This window comes from Scomber scombrus, chromosome 12 (genome assembly GCF_963691925.1).
Source record: "Scomber scombrus chromosome 12, fScoSco1.1, whole genome shotgun sequence".
Classification (NCBI taxonomy): Eukaryota; Metazoa; Chordata; class Actinopteri; order Scombriformes; family Scombridae; genus Scomber; species Scomber scombrus.
In genome coordinates this window covers 17,582,949-17,604,038 of record NC_084981.1, presented here as the reverse complement: position 1 = coordinate 17,604,038, position 21,090 = coordinate 17,582,949, and the positions used below count along the sequence as shown (strand labels likewise).

Genomic DNA, 21,090 nt, shown 5'->3' with positions numbered 1-21,090 from the left:
TACTGTATGTCACAGGCAGTAAAGCATCCATCCAAATTGCACAATGTCAGCTGAGCATTGCTAACATAACTGGACATATTGTGAGCAGAAAATGCTGCAGAGCACCGCAGTTATCATCTGATTGTGGTATTTCACCGCATTCAAAATAGAGGCCCTCAAGTCTGGCTTAATAGATTAATTATTGTATTGTAAAGTAGATACTTAATCTATCTATGTGAGTTAAAAAACATGACTTTGAACAATAGCAGCTAACAGCATGACATAAAGAAAAACAATGCCAACAAAGCAAACTATTTCAGCACGATTGAAACACAACAATCTGTACTTACTCAGTAACAGAGTTCATGTCTTAGACATTAGTACAGTTTGGGAATTCCCTTGTTACAATTCTTTCCATATTTCTTCCAATTCCTCCTGAAAACATGCAAACAAATAATAAAACAGACTAAATATAAGGACAGTCAAATGCTTTGACATCATGCACATCACAAGATGTTTGTTTTGCTTTAAGGATTTGATAATAAAATGTTTAATTTGAGTCTGTGATGTTATCCCCTTTGCAAATATGGCTTTGAGTGTAAAGCTGTGATAGTTGGGTTTTATTTACATGACAGCAATTTTGCAAAGTAATAAATCGTTGTAACATAAACCAAACAATTCAAAGTTCAATCTTCTTCTTTAATCTTTCTACTTTCTACACAGCCTATCCAGGAAGGGGTGTGCTGCTGATGGAGGGGTGATAAGATTTCATTCAGATTGTGCAGATACTGGTCTATCCAAAGGTGGAACTTGTATCTCTCACCTATGCCCTAAGTAGTTTAAAGTCAGTGATCGGTATGAAGCCAATTTCACGTTTGACCACATAACTAATAAGATGGCAGTACATTCATCAAGGTAAAGATCTGGCAGTCAGTTCAGATGTGCCAAAGAAAACGTGATCAATGTGATTGAACTTGCTTTTACATGGAGCATATTTTAAGACTAGAATAGTTCTGCTAGGAGAAGTAGCAAAATCACAATTGTTAAGATAAGGTTTAAAAGTAAAGATAGAGTCAGTGATTCTAATCCAATATACTTCTTGTCAAATTCAGCAACTATCATCTCACAGTGTACTAGCTGTCCATTCTCTGAGTGGACTAAAACAAAAATCATTGTCCACACACAGCCCTAGCTTTCTAAATGAGCATGTAAACACAGTGGCTCGGGACAAGCCACACCACACTATTCTGGCCAATCAGCAGCAGGGGGCATTCATGCTCTTGCACAGGACAGGGGGAAGCCATCAGCCATGGCCAGTTCATATAGAAAGTGTTTCTCATGGAACAAATACGCTTCCATTTTATTAAACATATTAATCCACACTGAATCCAAGACAATCTCACAGAGACTGCTATGCTTTGAGTCTGTTTCTGTGGTGCTTAGTGAAGTGTAATCTGAGCAGGCAGCTGTTTAAATCACACAAATATCCCACTGTATATGTGCGGAACTTATTAACCAAATTAATAAATCAATAAGTACAAAAACTGTTGATTTCTTCCTGTGGAGCTGACATACAAACTACTGTATTTTGGCTCAATACATTTCTGCTATCAGTCAGCCTGGTGAAGGCAGTTTGTCCAGCCGCTGTCCTCTTAACTCAGAGGAGCTGCAGCTGAAAGACGGCTGCTTCTGTGGACAGAGACGCTGATTGTAGATCGAGAGGTGGAGAGTGTGGATGCACTGTTGTGCTCACATGAAACCAATTTTTCCTCCCGCTCATGATAAAGTGTGAGAGAAACAGAAGTGACTTCACAGCTGATGCATCACTCTAAATTTTGCCACATCTCTCTTTTGGTTGTTGTCTTGCCAGTCCGCATCCATGAATTTGGGAGGCGGAGCTTCTGATGGAGCATGATGGGAGGGGTGTATTTGTTTGGGTGTTTAGTTCAAATATCAACAATCTTTCTCAAGAATGACTGACTCCACCTTTAGGATCTGAAAGATTAAATCTGTTAAGATGTCTCAGGAGCTTCAGAAGCTCATCTATCACACTATGCCAGCCCAGACTGGCTCACAGAGCTGATCAGGGGGAAGGGAAGAGAACTGCCCTCTGTATACTTGGCTGACATTACACTATCCTTAATTAAAAGAAAAAGTTAACTTCTTCCTCACAGAAGCAAGAGACTGATTCATGCTTTTCAGGGAACTGTGGTTATGTAAATAAAACCATTTTTTCCTAGCATTAATTTTGTGTCTGAGGTTGGGAAATACTGACTTGATTGCTAGACCTATTCTGAAAACCTCCTGTCATGTGCAACCCACCATGCAGGACAGTCCTGAATGTTACTTTTATTAATTAATTAATTACAATTTCAACTGAATTGCAAATTTCTACAGTAGTTATTATGAAACATGAGCCCATGTGAGCCATCATGTTAACCACTCAGAACCAATTAGCAGCGACATAAATTAAATTAATACTGATCTGTCAAATCTCATTTTAAATGTTCAAAATCTTCATTTTAATGTTTATGAATTCTGATTTTACTTCCTAAGTTTGGCAATGTTGTTAGAACTATCAATGACCATCACGTTTTTCCTCTTCTTGTGAAGCCATTTGGGATAAAATGAGAACACATAAAATCCCTGAACTCAGACATTAATTCAATTCAAACCAGCTAATGTTTTTCCCTTGGTAAGGTGTATGTTTCAGATTGGCTGGAGCAAGACTTACCGTAAAGGCAATTAAATATTCTGGGAGGGATATTCTGCTCATACTATTCATTATTTAAATACAATGAGATCTACACGTCACATTATTCATAGTGAAATTGTAACAAATAAATCACAAGTCATACCTTCCATATTGTATAACTCTGCACATAACCAAATGAAAGCAATATTCAAAATTCAAAATGGATGAATGATTAATCCTGTGGTGAGCTGGAGAGTAACCTGCAATAGTGAGGTCATTTGAAAGCAGATGATAGATCTAGACCTTACTGGATACTTGGATGTAAAATGGATTGGGAATAGCCAAAGTGCTGAGTGACCAGAAAAAAAGCTTGCAACCCACATGTCTGTGTCAGGAGCACTGCAACTCTACTTTTGTCAAACAGTCCACACTGTCAGCGGGGATTGAATAGTGCTCATCTGAACGACGTCACAGTGGATGCCAGCTACAGCAATCAAAAAGTTAACTTGTCATTGTGTTACGTGGTTACCGTGCAGGCACTGCAGTTGTGCAATTTGCACCTCAGATGTGTGCTGCACTTCAGTGTGAAACTAGCATCAGTCAATGAAAAGCTTCTACATGTTTTTTATTGTAATCAAATCACTGGCATCACTACACCAAATACAGTTAAAATATATTCAAAACAGATGCTCAGTGACATGTTTTTTATGGCAATAAAAAGTTAATCAGTATCAGTCATCCTTTAAATCATAATGTGACTGAGTTGTACACGGATATTAATATTCTGTATTTAATTTAGTTTTGGCATAAACATTTGCATCACAGCTGTCATGTACGGTGGCCGACAAGGGCCAAACGCACTGCAACGGCCAAACGCGTCTCCGTTAAGGAAAACAGCTTCAAGTACAGAAACGATTCAAATGTACAAACTCAAACACAAGTCTAAACGAGGTGCAAAAAGAGAAACGTGTTGCAAATGAAAAAACGCGCTGCAAAAAACAAAGACAAATGCAGCATCACCAAACGCGCTGCAAATAGAGAAACGATGCAGAGCACTAAACGATTCAAACCAAGAAACCTTCTTCAAAAGCAAAACGCTTCATAGCCGGTCACTGCTCCAAACCTGCAGGGGGCGCTCGGGATGCAGAGAGACAGAACAGCTGACTGAACAGCTCACTGAACGGTGTTTCAGCAGGACGGTAATGTGATTTTTATTTGATTATATTTGTATGTTATGTTTATATCACTGTACAACGCACATTACGTGACGTTTTTTTTTTTATTGTAGTTTACATCAGACTCTACAAGGCTGCACATTTGCATGTAGATTAGCCTGCTTAATAAAATGATTAGAGATTGATATAAGCACCCGCTTTAATAGTACATTAAAAAAGCCCTCTTATCACAGTCTTCCATACCTAAACCCTGTCCTTTCCTTTTGCAGATGTACTGTCCATTCTGTGGATCTGCGCTTGCAGCTTTCCCTGCCTTTTGCTGTGCATGTGGCAAAAATCTAACTTTTTTAAAGCATGTCAATGAGGAGACACCTGCCACTCGTGCACAAGTTGATGTTGCACAACCTAGCACCAGTGCAGGTAAACAGATTAGTGATTTTGTAACATAAATGATTAGAAGGGGGCTTGAAAGGTTCAGATTGTGTTCTTGTATATACAAAATCACTTCTCTCTGTCACTATCCAGGTTCAATAACTGGCATTTAAGGTGTACTAAAATGTCCTGCAGAAAGTAATTTTTTATTATACTTTTTATTATAACGGGTGCTTATATCAATCTCTAATCATTTTATTAAGCAGGCTAATCTACATGCAAATGTGCAGCCTTGTAGAGTCTGATGTAAACTACAATAAAAAAAACGTCACGTAATGTGCGTTGTACAGTGATATAAACATAACATACAAATATAATCAAATAAAAATCACATTACGTCCTGCTGAAACACCGTTCAGTCAGCTGTTCAGTCAGCTGTTCAGTCAGCTGTTCTGTCTCTCTGCATCCCGAGCGCCCCCCTGCAGGTTTGGAGCAGTGACCGGCTATGAAGCGTTTTGCTTTTGAAGAAAGTTTCTTGGTTTGAATCGTTTAGTGCTCTGCATCGTTTCTCTATTTGCAGCGCGTTTGATGATGCTGCATTTGTCTTTGTTTTTTGCAGCGCGTTTTTTCATTTGCAACACATTTCTCTTTTTGCACCTCGTTTAGACTTGTGTTTGAGTTTGTACATTTGAATCGTTTCTGTACTTGAAGCTGTTTTCCTTAACGGAGACGCGTTTGGCCGTTGCAGTGCGTTTGGCCCTTGTCGGCCACCGTAGTCATGCAGTCTTTTTTCAAAATCCTGAAAATACATCCACTTAAAATACTGTATTTACTGTGTAACATAGTAAATTATAGTAAAATAGTAATTATGTTTCTGACATACCTCTGCTCCTGGCCTCCAGCTCCTTTTCCATGAGTTCTTTCTGAGAGGGAAACTCACTGAGCTTGACTTTAGATATGTTGTCATTCTGGCCGACTGTACTGATCACTTCCGGGTCCTTCTCATGACTGTCCTCAGTCTGGGCATGGATCCAAGGGATTTTCCTTTTGACAAGAAAATAGCAGAGCAACTATGTAAGGTTTTCACCAGCGACAAACATTAACAGTTTCTAATGTGTAGGCAAATCAAGAAAATGTACTTTCGTATTCCGGTGATCACACCTTTTGAACTTGTAGATGAAAAATGCAGCTAAACCAACAAACACCACACTGAGCAGCATCAGCATGGCTGAACCACTGTGGATGGAGTTTGTATCCACAAGTGGTGCTGAAAAACAAAATGCACCAAATGAATGTCACATTTTGACATTACATAAAATAACAGAGACAAATGCTCCTTTTTTCTAAGCTGTGTTTTATTTCAAGGAGATCATTACCCTATGTCATGTAACAATTGCAGATTGAAGAGCTGCTCTCTGCATGTTATCCCTGCAGGATATTAAAAAGAACCTTTAGGAGGTCCACTGATTCTCCCTTAGTTCTGTCATGCAGGTTCCCTTATGCATAGTCATAGCTTTTTAAATGCTGAGATGCAATATTCAAAGTATTTCTCCTTGCCTATCTTTCTCTCCTTCAGAAAGAAGCCTATGAAGTCTTTGACCTTTCTGGATCATTTTAAAGGCAACCCAGACCTTTGTATGCAGACACAAATGAAGACAGATCCGTTGGTGGATGAAAAGGGTAAAGCCACGCAGGGTTGATCGACACGTTTTTGCGATATGCTAATGACACAGTGACCCTGCCGATTTCCTCAGTGCATACCAAATGCCTTCTTTGTCAATCATGTCATTGATCTGCTAATTTCACACAGCAACAACTACTGTCTAACCACCTCCGGTGCAAAACGGATGCACTGTGAAAGATATTTAAATCCTGTGATATACTGTATGATATAAATCTCACACTGGAAATCTGTCGTCCTTGTTTGCTTTGTTTTTTCAAGGTCTGGGCAAGACTCAATGTCAAATCATCCCAAGAAAGACACGTGGCTTATCTTTTGCACATCAGCAAGCACAAGCAGCAGAACAAACGTACTGTGGATGTTAAGACATACTATACTAACAAGGCATAAATTTAGCCTGAGCCCTGTTTGAAAGATTTGTTTTTTGTTGTTTTTTATGCACCTGCAAAGTTTTTCAAATCCAACAATTGCATTGTTCCAAATGAGCAGAAATAATTGGTTACAAACAAACTTACCCAGAGTTTGCTGAGTGATGTACACAATAATGCGAATATCAGCTTTCAGCTCAAACTGGATAAGGCCTTGGTTCAGAGCAGTGACAAAAATATCTGATATCTGTTTGAGGTATTTAACAAAAACACACAAAAATAAACAGAGAACATTATGAGACATTATGCTAAAATAAACAAAAATAAACATATCTAAGGCTAAAAGTTTGAGTGATATTTTGGGAAATACACTTTTTTACTCTCTTGACAAGGGTTTGATATGTCATGTCTGCCTGACGCAATTAGTTTATTTTGGCATGATGAGTGAGAGGTGGATGTGAACAACTAGTTTATCTCTGTGGCAAAAATAATAATAAATAAATAAGTAAAAATCTATAAATAAACATTTTTAATTTGACTAATTAACACTTCATAATGTGTTGATAATTTGATAGTTTCCAAAATGTTGCACTATTCTTTTAATTAACTTTCAGTTTGCTGGCTTCTTTGCATAGAAGCTACTGTAGTATAAAAGATACATAGAGAACATCACTTAATCACAAAAGAATTCATACTGTATAATTTTTCATACCTAATCATATATCATATATCATTTTATGTTTCATATCAGTGAAAGTGAAACATGGTTTCATGGTTCTTACGGTGTCCAGTGCCTCCTCACGCTGTCTCCTGTGCTCACTTGACGTATGCTCATCAGGCAGGATAAAGAGCTCAGCTGTGGTTGGAAGTCCGGGGTACAGAGACACAAGCAGCTGATCTTCAGGAACTCCAGAAACCTGCAGCCACAAGAAGATACAACAAGTAGGAATAAATCCACCAATAAACAATAACAATGACAAATATTTTTTCATCAGGTTCTGTTTAAATTCACACTGGACAACTGTGTCTGGTTACCGTCATCATGGATAAACTAAAAATGGGCAAATTTCTCACATGGGCCATAAAACATCATGACTGCTGTATCAATACTGCACACAGGTATAAAAGAGTAATGACCCTGGAAGCCACTGGTGGCTGGTGTTGGCTCCTGGAGAGATCTCACAGCAATAGGGATGTGATGTACCTGTGACAGCGCTGTCCGCACCACACGGCCTATGTCCTCCCTCCACTCTGGGATGTCAGGATTGTGCTCGTCAAGAGCTGGTGAGAACGACAGCAGCAGCGACCTGAAGAACTCTGGAGAAAAAAAAGGTGAAGTGATGTCTGTTAGAATATGAATGCTACTTCTAGTTTCCTTTTTGATTTATCCCATGTTCAGTTTTGTCTTTTTTCATTTGGCAACATACGCCTTAAAGTTAATTGCTCCTCAAGATTTCATGTTCAGTTACCGTGACATTTTATTCATTAGATAAGTCCACGTTCACAAAGACGTACCGCCGCTTGCAGCATGGACCAAGATACCATATTGCATATTCATGTAACATGCATCACACTAATTAAACTGCTTTGAAGACTGTCCTGCCCACTCACCTTTAACAGTTATAACTTTTGAATCCTGCATCACGGTGTTCCCAGAAGCAACTTGGACCGTGACCTGCTTTTTTCCCTCTCTCTGAAACGTGTATGAGATGCTTCCTTCCAAGGTAATAATGGGCTGGATTTCAGAAGTAAAAACACAGACAATTACACAGAAAAACCTGCATCATCTCAGTGGAATATAGAATACTATGTGCGTGTAGCCCTTGACATACTGTATAATGAGGCGGTGCTGCAGTGAACATAATCAGCATGATAAATAAATATGACCAGCCATCCTACTAGCTACATTCTCTGGAAAGACGTAGGTCACGTGGAGTCACATTTTACATGATTTGTGTGAAAAGCGCTGTAGATTTAAACATTGAAATTGTAAACAACACAAGGACATCAAGAACAGAGTGGGAGAATGGAAAATATTGCAATAAACAGGATAAAATGTGTTTGTGGAACGATAGTGAGGGAAGGAGGAGGAGGAGGAGGAGAGGCTTCTCACCTCGGAGCTGTTGTCAAACCACCAGAAGAAGGTCAATGTTCTGGTGTGGCTTGGCCAAACCACCGCAGTCAGATTAGCCTCCTTCCCCCTGATGGTTACAATAGGAGCGGAGAGATATACACGCTCCACTGGACCTGAGGCGGGAACACATACACCAGCACACATCCATCCATACATGCATGCACATGTGGTGCATACAAATAAATGCACACACACAAAAAACACACCTAAATTCGGCAAACACTGAATAATATTGTAATCACAGCTGATGTACATTTAGCTCCAGGTGTATGCGTTTGAATTTTCCAAAGCTAAAATGCATAAAAGTAACACAACCATGACTGAAATGAAATTCAGCAGAGTGCGGATGTGACTATCCATGAAAGAGGATGTTATATGCACTGCCACAGGAATGAGTAATGATGTTTCTTATTCACGTACTGGTGATGTGTAAAAACAGCGTGCTGCTGTCAGATCCCTGGCTGTTTTCAGCGGAAGCTGTCACTCGGTAAATCCCAGTCGTTCTGTAGATGTGCTTGATGCCATCATCAGTCCTGCTCAGGTTAGAGTATGTGATCTTGATGCCGTCCCCAAAGTCTAGCTGGATACTGGTCTTCAGCGAATCTCCCTGTGGACAGACGGTAAGACGTGGCATCTGTCACATCGGCTTAGGTCCGGATACATCTATCAGACCACATACGAGTGAAGTAAGCACAGTCCACTATTAAAGTGCTTGAACCTTAGATGTCCTATGAGCTGTGTCACAAATACTTGGTAGGTGAGTATGAATCAAGGGAGACAGAAACTCAACAGAGAAAAGAACAGGAGAAGTAAACAGAGAACTACAGAGGCAAGAGAGGTCATGAAAGTTTTTAGTCTGGCACTGTCTTGCCAATGATAAGATCACCAAAAATGGAGAAACATGTTCCCATTATTAAAGTGATTTTCACCCATCTTACTTTTCTTTCTACTCCACCCCTGGATATATCTTGCCATGCAGAACAGTTCTGGTCTTATTTACCCGGCTGTGAGATATCTGTTCTTGGAGATTCCTGCTGCTACAGTCACACAATAGGTCAAGGGAATATCAATTGTGCTGCTCAAAGCATTGAAAAATTACATTTTAAAAAATCTACAGGAACTTCTCTTTCCCAAGGCAGTGTCCCAGTTATTTTGGATAATCCACAGAACACCCTGTCAACAGTGTTTATAAAAACTATTTCTTTAGTAGAAAGAAATTGCAGTAAAAACTGCTCACAGTTAAGTATGTGATTATTAACAGTAACAAAGACACACTTTGTTTAATTCTCCACAAAAATCATATTTGCCAACTTAGTACTTGGGTGGAGGCAGAAATCTCAGGGATATATCAGGACCTAGGCAAATAAACATTTAAATTATGTAAATACAAGATACCACTAAAGATAAGTGGGAAAATATATTTTAGGCATTTATAGGGGTGGCAATATTGGTGAGTCTACCACTTTGATCCAAACTGAAATATCTAAACTAACAGATGGATAACCATGACATTTTACACACGTGTTCATGGCTCAGAGACAATTTATCTAGATGACCTAATGATCCCCTTACACCACAATGATATTGGCCCTTTTATTTTTTTGTAAAATATCTCAACAAATATTTAAGTGATTGTCATGACATTTGGTACAGATATTCATGCCCCCCAAGGAAAGGAATCTTAATGACTTTGGTGACATCCTGTCTATCTGATATCCAATATAGTGCCACTCCTCTAATCAAATATCACCACATCTGCTTGATGAATTGGTACACAATTCTGAACAGATATTAATTGTTCCCAGTGGATGAATCCGCCTCACTCCAGTGACTTCCTGACTCTTCCTATGGTACTACTATCAGGTTGACATTTGTGATTTTGAGTCAAATATCTTGACAACTTGTGTATAATGCAATTATATAAAATAGTTTTACATAATCAAATAAAAACATTAGGTTCAATTCTATATACAACACATTACAGAAAAAATGTTTTCAAGCAAGTATGCAACATCACTAAGACTCTCTTGTCTGTGCCTGTAAACAGTGAACTAATATCATTTTATGTTATGGCCAAAGTTTACTCAGATCTCATGAGTATGAGGACATAAAAAAACATATTTTATGCTGTATTCAAGTGCATGCAGAAGTTGTATACACCACCCTGTGTACATAGGCATCTACTGTGTACAGTGAATGGACAGTTAATTCAAGGTTTGGTCCAAAATATGTCTATTATATTATTTTATATTTGCTCATCTACATAACCTTACAGATCATCAAGTAACATTTTCTACCAGTGGCCATCAAACTGTATAACTCCTCCCCCTTCTGCAGGAAGGACAGCTGAAACATCAGTTATTGTTATTCTATTAGGCTCTGGTTCTAGCATTTACTCCTTATACACTTCACATTTGTTACTCTGTGGTTTTAATTTTTATGTAGTTATCATTTTTTAGCAAGCTCTGGCACTAGAATTTTCCTTCAGGATTAATAAAGTTATATCTTATCTTGTCTTACATCAAGTCAATGCTTCATCTTCCGCAGGAATTGGGCTTATTTTGTCTTACTAAAGCATACACTGATGGAAGCCCTGCCTCTGATTTTTTTTTAAAGTTAAGTTGGGTGTGGAGGTCCTCACTCCAAGCAAAACATCACCAGGGCCATGTAGTGTCTCGGTGCATTTTAGAAACACTTTAAGCCAAGCCTCACAACCATACAAAATAGCAGAAAGGGAGGCAAACTTCAAACACTTTGAAGTGAACTTTTTTTCACACTGAATAGGGCATCATAATTTGCACCTAAGAAAATCATTAGTCTGTTTAATTGTTTTGCTTTCATCTCAGTATGTAGTTTCAATGAGACCAGGACATTTGCATCAGAGGTAAATATAATACCAACATAAGTGTACCAATTACAATGCCTAACTGTAAATAATCCAAGGTCCGTTTGGTGTTGATCTTTGGCAGAGTCCATAATTACCATAAACTTTGTTTTCTACTCATTTACAACCATGTCACATTTGCTACAAAATGTTTCAAGCTATTCAAATGTTTCAATTAATGTAATTTTTTGCTGTTGCCATGATGTCATCCATTAGTTTTCACACATGAAGTCAACTTAGGAATCCATTTCATCTACATCCTTGTTTAAGTGTTGTTATTAGTATTATAGTAATTAATATTTAGTAGAATTAGTAGCAGCACAAAGAAGAAACGTTAAAACCTTGTTGCGTACATCTTGTGGACTGGAGAAGGCTTGTTCTGATATTGTATGTTAAGCATAACAATACTGAAGCTAATGCCTTTTAAAATTACAAACGTGGTTTAGATGCAATATGCATTTTTTCTTTTTTCATATAATAATCTATGAGCAGCACAAGTGTCTAAACTTGTTCAATGCAACCTCTCTGGGGCTGGGTCTCTGCTTGTTATCCAGAGGGTTTGTACTAGAACACAAGTCTATTATTTAAAAGGTAATCATATACCTTTGCCAAACTGTTAATCACACGTATGCCAGGATAGTTATTACAGTCCGAAGAGACACATTTTTACAATAATAATATTATCAAGCAGAGTTCCAGCACAGCGGATGGCTCAGCAGCTTGACCTTCTGGACCAAAATAAAGCCCCTTTCACACATACACTTCAACCCTGAAGTTTTCAAGTTCAAGTTATGTAACAAATGTCCAAATCATTTGGACCAGACATTAAACAGACTTTACCCAGCAAGGTCTAGTACAATGTCCATGTAATGTCTGATTGAGCTCATGTATGAATACAGCACAGCACATTATTTTTTGGAGAATTCACAGCGAACGAGTGAGATGGGTTTATCTGCAGGCAGTGACAGACTGGTAATCTGGCAGACCAGGTGAATGCCAGGAAGAAAAGGGCCGGCCAAAATGGTTTGGCCGGCCCTTTTCAATGTACACACACCTTTCCCATAAGCTACGCTTTCATTGCGGTGAATTGACAACCGGTCCACTGAAGACGAAAAGTTTAGCCTATAGCAGCTTAAAAAAAGAACACAATGAATCGGGGCACCAAGCGAAGGGGTAGGGCAGAAAAAAAAACTAAAGAAAGCTCTGCTGGTGGAGGGCACCAATATAACGGACCTATTTTCGAAACATGCCTAAGCAACATTAGCAGCAGCAGCCGCTGTGTTGAGAAATCTGAACTTGTGGCATAGCAGGGTGACTAGATAGTCCTGAATTTTGAGCAGTCGTCCTGAATCCTGTCCTGTTTGTCAAAAAAATTAACTGTAAGCATGCACACGCTAGTGTTATCTTGTCTTATCATTGTCTTGTAGTCTCATACATAGTGACAAAATAATTACCTTTGCGAGACAAATGTGAAGGACACTGAACTTTCTGTGCCATTACTTGCTGTAAAAACCAGACCAGCTGACCAACACACACTGCAGCACTTAAACAACTTCAAGGTAAAGAAAATAACTTGGTGTTCAGTCTGTCTCACCTCAGAGAGGCTGCTCTCCACTACTGGGAAAGTAATGTTAATAACATAGTAGAGAACTCTGCTTTGTACTCATTTTGTTATTTCTCACATGGGCAGGAGACCATAAGATGCTTTCGAATTAATTAATTAATTGTTGCAGTTAATAAAAAGGCTGCAGACCATTATACTGCTTCAACAAGAGATGAAAATAGTGCACCATTTTCTATTCCTTCCATCGAGAACTGCTTTTGAATCGAGAATTGTTTTGAATAGAGAATCGATTCGGACACTCAAGAATCAGAATCAAATCAATTTGTGAAATTCCCAAAAGATTCGCACTTCTACCCTTCACCTAAACCAATCGGAGGAATTTCCAGTAGGTGGGAACGCATCTGATTCAGACAGTCTCCTGTTGTGTGCTACATCTGTGAAAGGGCAATTAAAGAAAATGTCTGGACCTGATTCCCCGGACAATGTCTGGAGTTAATATGAAAAAACAGCTTGGGATGTTGACAATGGTAAGCATACTGTGAACATATTAGCATGCTGAGACTAGCATTTAGCCCAGTGTGAGTGCAGTCACACAGAGCATCTAGCATGGCTGTAGACTCATGTTTTAAATGTAATTTAGTTGGACCTACCCTTTAAAACAATTATCAATACCACAATATTCAGCTACATGTAACACTACAGCAACATGTAACACTACAGCAACAGTTTGAGGTGATATGACTTACATCATCCAGGTAGACCATGAATGTAACATTGCTTCCAACAGTCGCGCTGAGCTCTCCTTGACTGGTGGACAACCGGAGGCCTCTGGGTGGTCTGGGACGACACACCTGCCTTCTGGGTGAGTACACATTCTTCCCTCCCTCCTTACAGTTATTGGACAAAACCTTTCGATACCTTGGAAGCATAAAGTTTCAAAAATAGGTGAGAAAGTATCATGTCCCAGTTCCATTTTAGCTATACAGTATGCACTATGGTATATTGTTTTTGGAGATGTGTACTTCAGTGTTTTATACTAAGACGGAATTACATATGATCTGTGTTAATGCACATCAAATCAAACTGTAATGTTGCAATGCCACTGTCAAGAGAAAGCTAAATATTGTTCCAGAGATGTGATCATTTTTAAAGGTGTGTCTCTGGAGCTGTTTCATCACCATCCACAATTTGTGCTGATTTTTGTCAAGCTGTGAGTAGCTCATCATTTATGCAATTCATTGAGGGACAATAATCACCAGCACACTGATATGCATACTGGCATAAGTATACCCAATGATGTCACATTTTGAGTGTGAATGTGCGGCAGAGACAAAACCAGCCCAACATGATTATGTGTTATGGATTTGGGACATAGTTCAGGTTACTTTTTCAGCCCTACTCAAGGCCATTTTCTGAACCATGAGGGAATAAACTATTATTTTCTGTTTGTGTCATAGACGACAAGACACAAAAAGCTGGAATGGAATAATATTGTTCTGTGATGGATTGAACATTTGAGACCACTTACCCTGTGCTGTTAAGAAAGCTTTGGCTGTTGCTGCAGCTTTTAGCTGCACCGTTTGGATTAAACCAAAAAGCAGGGGAGCACTTCCCATCCGCCTGGCGTTCCCATCCATAATCACTGCCAAAAAACACGGCACTTCATAAAATGATAAACACTGCTACTCAAATCATCTAGCTTCCCCACTTTTGTAGTGGGGAAAATGCTTCGCAGTTTGAGTTCCATGGCATATATTAAGACCATAACTAGAGACATGATTGTCAGACAAGCAGGATCAAACAGAATTTTAGACAGATGGATAAAAGATATTTAAAATTCATTTAGCGATTCATTATTAATTGAATTCTAATAAGTCACTTGACATGCAAATTACAGTACTATGATGAAAAGTTCCCATCTACAATTTCCAAACTATAATTAGATTTGATGAATACAGTCATATTGGTTATCCAGTAAATATGTAATGTATGGTGGATATTAAGGCATAAATTCTGGATACTGATACTTCTGTTTTTGATTACAAATGTCTACAAGCAGGCATAATTAAGTACAATTGAATTAGATGTTCAAAGGAGAGTGGCTGTTTGGTAAACATATAATGAAGGAAATTAAGTATCACTGAGGATAAAAGCACATTATAGTCCCTGTAGGGAAAGCTGAGAAAAGAAGTCATTACCATTCAAAATCATAGGCTGTGCAGAGGCATGGCTCGGAGGAATAGAGCCTCGAATAGTCTTGGGCCAGCATGCAACGGTTGCCTGGCCTGCGCTTCATATAGATCTGCTTCTCGCCCATCACACACAGCTCTCCCTATCAAAGAAAGAACAACAATGATGTTGTTTTTCACAAGATTGAAAGACACCCTGCAAAGAAACAAAAGAGTGACAGAAAGACAGATTCTTGTTCATGCATTATACGAGAGTACTGTGTTTACAGTGACAGTGGGCGTCACTTGAAGTTGACAATAAATCAATAATGTTTAATATTGCTGATACCTTGTTTAGCAAGTGCCACGTCTGATAATCTCCATCCATGCATCTCCTACTAAAGAGGCCCTTGTAGTCGATCTTAATCAGCTGCCACTCTGACCGATGGCTGAAGTGTCCAAAGAAACTGAAGGACAATTCAAAATGCAAAATTCAGATCTATCTGTCTTGAGATGCAGATATACAGGTTTCTGATACGATATTGTTACAACAGCACATGCATAATCTGAATGCCATTCATGCTCACTGACAAGATAACATTCTCTATGATTTAAAGTTGGAGCTAGTTTTAATCACTGGGGAAAATCAAGTGGACCTTTATTTGTGTACATCAACAGAAGAGCTAATTGTCCCAGCCTTATATTTGTTTTATTCCTTTATTCCCTGGATTGCACTTTGTGTCTCTGCTTACGTGATAATATGATTGTCAGATTCTGGCTCCATTAAAACTCCATCCACATATAGAGGTGCCAAGGAGAAACTGTGGCGGTCCCATTTTTTTCCTTCATCAAGACTGATCCTGCATTTAAAAGAACAATGCAACTGTCAATCCAAAAACATCTGTCTGCCCATCTATCTATCCATGCTGATCTATCTGGGCAGATGATATACTATATTTTGTATGCATATAACATTAAACATCACAAGCACACAAGTTAAGCGATGGAAAAACAAAGTAAGAAATATGATAAACGATTTCAGGTCATTTAGCTTTCTCCACAGTTGAAAAATGGATTCTCTCAAATGTGAAAAATTATCTGCACAACAGGCTGAACATTGGAACAAATGTTCCTCGGTCCAGGTAAATTTTTTGAAGGTGACAAAACAACAGAAAATAGATTTGGTGGGTTTCAAATCACCTTTGTCAGAGCTTAATCACTTTTGACAGGGTTGTAGTGTGCAGGGACATCAAAGTAGATAGTGTTACAAAGCTCCCACAATATGAGGGACTTATGAGGGCATGCTCAGTCTCATATTTCCACCCGGCTCTACTTCTGATTTACATAAAAGCACTCAAACCATCATATCCAACCAAGAGTACAAAGCTGTAACAGACTCTCTTCTGTTGGAAATGATTCTGTCAGTTCTGAAGCTGCACTGCCGATACAATAATCATGCAAACTTGGCCCATCAGCATTTCAAAACATTAAATGTAATCATATGCTGCATCAAACCCGAAAAAAAGGAAATTATATGCATGTAATTTCCCACTACACCTGCAACACCTCCACTATCTATACCTCCAGTACAGTAATTATGATGTCAACTAACAGACACCTACCACAAGTGTCGAATCGGTGTTGCTGCGTGCAACACTGCCAGCAAAGCCCCTCCATTGTCAAGAAACCAAATGTTGTGTTCTTCATCAAAAATCTGCAGTTGGTGTACACAGAAAAAACAACAACATTTCTTCCACTAGTGACAGAACACTTTCAATATGAATGTATCATCTGTTTAAGGTAAACAAGTGCTGTTTATAGACCCAGATGGGTCTCACCTGTCTCCAGCTATTTCCTGCATCAGATGTTATAAACATTCCAAGGTTGGTGGAGGACAGCTCTGTTCCAATATTCCCTGAGTACAAAAACATGAATAATTTCACCCACTGTGTATTTACATAGCAAAGGCTTGGCTAACTGTGGAGCCATGCCACATCTAAATGCACAATCACCTGATCAAACTGTTAAGGGTTATTTTGTGAATCTGTGTATGTCCTTACATTCTCCACCAGAGGACAGATTTGTTGCTTACTGCAACCTAATCATCAAACCTTAAATATGAGTTTGAGGGGTTGAATTTTCAGTATCAGATTTCAATGACAGAAAGAGGGCACTGTGTGATTAGTTGTGTGTGTTTTTGAGGTTGCACTGCTGCAATGCATTTACCTGAGAATAAGAGATACTTCATTTGATGAAAAAATAGCAAAGTCTAACCACCTCTGTTAGATCTAATGTAATTTACAATGCATGTCCTTCATGTTACTCTACCTGTAGCCACAATGATTCCTGGTACAGACTTTTTGCTTGTGATTGGTCCAGATGTATAGGGATTCTCTGACATCTCCAGATGAAGATGCAGTGAACAAAATGGCTGTCAACAAAAATGGATTCCAATATAGCACAGGTTGAGGCAATGCGTATCAGACAGATCTTAACAAAAGCAATTATAATTGGCTCTGCCATGAAACTTCCCATTGAAAGAAAAGTGCTAACATTTTCACAGACCATTTATAAAACAAAGACTTTGTTCCTCCCATCTCCTCTGCTAGGAAAGAAAAGAAAATGCCTGAGAGGACACAGAGGGCATTTGAATTGTTTCATTCTAAAGCAAACAAGGCATGTAATTAAAATTCCCCAAGATGCACTGATAAAACTGGCAAAATTGATTCAAATCATTTTCACTCATCTCTCCAACTAAAGCGCACTGAAAAACATCAATAACGCTTTTCAAACAGCTGAGGTTGGAGAGGGGTCAGAAAGAGACAAGAACATAGTGGTCATTTGTGTGGCATGGTGAACGATCGTAACTAGCTATTAACTAAACAATATACATTACCTCAAACACTCTCTAAAGAACATAATGACTGGAGTAAATGCATCTCCTGTTCCATTCAGGAAGCTAAAACAGCAAACTAGTGCTAAATCTGGCACCTGGCAAATGTGGCTCTAAATCAAAGAATATCCAAAGCACGGCTGATGACGTTGAAACATTTGATGAATGATATATACAGTATGTCATAAGCTTCATTTCCCTTGAATAAGAGCATTTACTCATTCCTGCCCAAAGACTCAAGCTTACCAGAATGCAGTGAATGTTATTTCCAACCACATCTGTGGCGGGACCTGGCAGTAGCGCCCAAGTTTGTCCCTTGTTGTATGTGATAAACGTCTTAATGTGATGGTCCACCAGTTTGTTGGCTAGATACATGCCGTGTATCCCCTCAACCTGTAAAGTAAAACAGAAAGAAGCCTATAATTTAATGCACTGTTAAAGTTATGTGCAATATACATGTGCGTTTTATAAAATGCATTGATATCTAAGGTACTTTCCGGATGTAACAATCATGATGCTTTTATTTGCAGTTAATTGACAAAGTGAATCTACAACTTTTATGAGAACCAATTTATTGTTTAAGTCACCTCTGAAGTAAAAACATTTGTCTTCAGCAGCTACTTACATGTTTTTAAGATTAATATCTTTTGATTTTGGACTTTTGGTCAGACATTTCAAGCATTTTATTACTGGAGAAAATAATCTTCTGATTATGATCAATATTGAGAACAATCTTTAGTTGCAGTCTTACTTTGATTATAATCACAGCCCAGTGAACTGACAGATGTTTTCTACTACCATGTCTTACAACTGGCAAGGGGAATTAGTGTCGCAGTGACAGCAGCAGCCCACAACCAAGACTAACTACGCACCTTATAAAAGTCAACCAGTAGGTTACCGGCGGGTCCTCTGCTGGTTCTCAGATTCTCTAATGAAAGGGTAAAGTAGACCCCGGGGGAATCTGAGATATACAGACTGTAAGTGTTGTTCTGATTCCACTCCTGGACAGCAGCAAATACCTGCTTCTCATCTGTACTGATAATATGCATGTCCTAAAGGAAAGTTTGGGTAAGAGGAAGTGAGACAGACAGAAAGAGAGAATGGGAGAGAATGACTGGTGCAAAGCAAACAAAAGCAATTTAAAAGACAGGCCAAGAATTTGATAAAGTGTGACATTTCTCGACAAAAGAACGCTGGTGTAAAACTTAGATCCTACAAAAAAGGGAACAAAAGCATTTCCGAGCAAACACAATAATCCTGTTGCTTTATGAGAATAGATCTTTCATTTTTTGACACTCATTGTGTCTTTGGTGCTTACCTTTGGTAGACAATATTTGGGTAATTTCATTCGCTTGAAGGATTCTCTCATGTATGACACAAAGTAGCTGGCTCGTCCCGTCTTAGTTACCTTGACAATGAAATCAAAGACGCTTTGTCACTTTCTAAGGAGACCACATACACAGTGCATCACTATATCTTACATCTCATTTATACTATTTTTAGTAATGTTTAGTATTTTAGGATTGTGACTCTCTTAACATTTTTGATTGATGCCATGAGTATGATATTTTACTACATAGAGACGACTATGTAGACTGTCTGCAAAATGTGTGAAAAAAATCAAATGGTTTGAAGGTTTTTACAAGACATAGTGTACAGTATGTAAGAGAATTAGCCAGCATCCTAAATGTGACTCTATGATGGAATTATGACATCTCCTGAAGGAGGTATATTCATTCACAATGCATAAATGACGCTGAATAAAACTCTTGTAATTTTACTCAGCTTTCCACAGTGTCGAATGAGGACTGAAATTACAAGCACAACAGAAATTATTATCATCATCTCAATTAGTCTAAAGCTAAGAGGCACTGAAAATTGTGTTGGCTTTATCTACAGTGCGTCTTGAAGATCTTAATGCACTACCACTTACCCATCCACTTATAGGCAGAGCAACACTACTTGATTGCTTATTTTCTAATCAACTAGAATGATGGTGTTTGTCCCCCAACACACTACATTAGGGCTCTAATGGAATAATCTATCGAAAATCAATGAGCTGCATTTTCCCAGGCCACATTTTTGAGGATGTTGCACTTGGCTGTTCCTTCTCTCCCATGAGGCTTTGGAGGTGTTGAAGACTGCTTATTTCATTGTAGCCCAATCGATAACCTCATTACTCTTTGTCAAGTTAAATCCAACTGCCCCAAGCAATGAAAGTCAGAAGAAAGTCATCTGTGCCACCACAGCTCCTCGCAGACACTCTGTGTCCAGTTATTTTCACCAGCATCTTCCTCGGTGTCTGCCTCATCCTTGACGGTCAATCTCATCTCAGCTAAATGCAATTTGTGCATTTTATTGAATCACCATTTCTGAATCACGCTGTGATATATTTTTTCTCCACACATTTTCATTCTTACATCGCAGCCATTTCAATCAAGTCTGTGGATTAAGTGTGTTGAAAGTGAAACTGGGTCGCCGCTAAAGTATTGCTGCTGCAACATCATATCATATCAAAAGATTAAATCTGTATGTCTGGATAAATAAATTAAAAATAAACAGCAAACATTTAGGAGTATTTATTCAAAACGAAAGAGTGCAGAATGATTTACTACAAACATTCAGCCCCAGAAAAACTACTGTCACTCTATTTTTCTTTTGCTGAAATGCATCAAGGCTGACCAACTGAAAATGACTTAGCTGTGGACGGAAATCAATGACAGTGGAGGGCATTTGAAAATTTAATTTCTAATAATGACCCTGACTGCTGCTGTCTAATTGGAGTCAAAGTCAGAGTGAATAGTAATCAGGACACCAACCTGTCTATTCACAGTTCCTGTGTGCTCTCAGCTAGCAAACACATTTTTCAGGCACGGAGAATGTCTGTGCGGAAACTCAAAGACTGAGTGTGCCTTGACATGAACAAGACAAAACATAATCAAAACACACATCGGGGAAGTGGGGAACAGGTGTGCTGGGGAAAACCATTATGTGGGTTTTGATGGAAAAGCATGAATTGGATGCAGGATGAACAGAACCGAAAGAAAAAACAAAATCCAAAAAATAAGAAAATCAAAATTCTATGCGACAGTACACTTTGTATGAAAAGATGAACTAGTCTAAATTAATATTGCTTTACAAAACCTGAGAAAAACAGGTCATCTATAACTATGCAAA

At 38.6% G+C, this 21,090-nt stretch overlaps 1 protein-coding gene across 1 annotated transcript in view; it reads right to left on the bottom strand.

Annotated features, from left to right (window-relative positions):
* Positions 1-349: 349 nt before the first annotated feature.
* The window catches only part of sorcs3b (sortilin related VPS10 domain containing receptor 3b), a 44,538-nt gene continuing 23,797 nt past the window's right edge, over positions 350-21,090 (bottom strand). The window contains exons 8-27 of the mRNA XM_062429908.1: positions 19,232-19,321; positions 18,786-18,965; positions 18,160-18,306; positions 17,349-17,451; positions 16,859-16,935; positions 16,643-16,734; positions 15,773-15,880; positions 15,370-15,487; positions 15,051-15,184; positions 14,381-14,494; positions 13,599-13,770; positions 8,825-9,011; positions 8,384-8,517; positions 7,882-8,005; positions 7,475-7,587; positions 7,053-7,187; positions 6,418-6,517; positions 5,383-5,488; positions 5,105-5,265; positions 350-414 (exon numbers count right to left, since the gene is read on the bottom strand). Coding sequence (XP_062285892.1) covers positions 350-414; positions 5,105-5,265; positions 5,383-5,488; positions 6,418-6,517; positions 7,053-7,187; positions 7,475-7,587; positions 7,882-8,005; positions 8,384-8,517; positions 8,825-9,011; positions 13,599-13,770; positions 14,381-14,494; positions 15,051-15,184; positions 15,370-15,487; positions 15,773-15,880; positions 16,643-16,734; positions 16,859-16,935; positions 17,349-17,451; positions 18,160-18,306; positions 18,786-18,965; positions 19,232-19,321 — 2,460 coding nt within the window. The remainder of the gene's footprint in view (positions 415-5,104; positions 5,266-5,382; positions 5,489-6,417; positions 6,518-7,052; positions 7,188-7,474; positions 7,588-7,881; positions 8,006-8,383; positions 8,518-8,824; positions 9,012-13,598; positions 13,771-14,380; positions 14,495-15,050; positions 15,185-15,369; positions 15,488-15,772; positions 15,881-16,642; positions 16,735-16,858; positions 16,936-17,348; positions 17,452-18,159; positions 18,307-18,785; positions 18,966-19,231; positions 19,322-21,090) is intronic.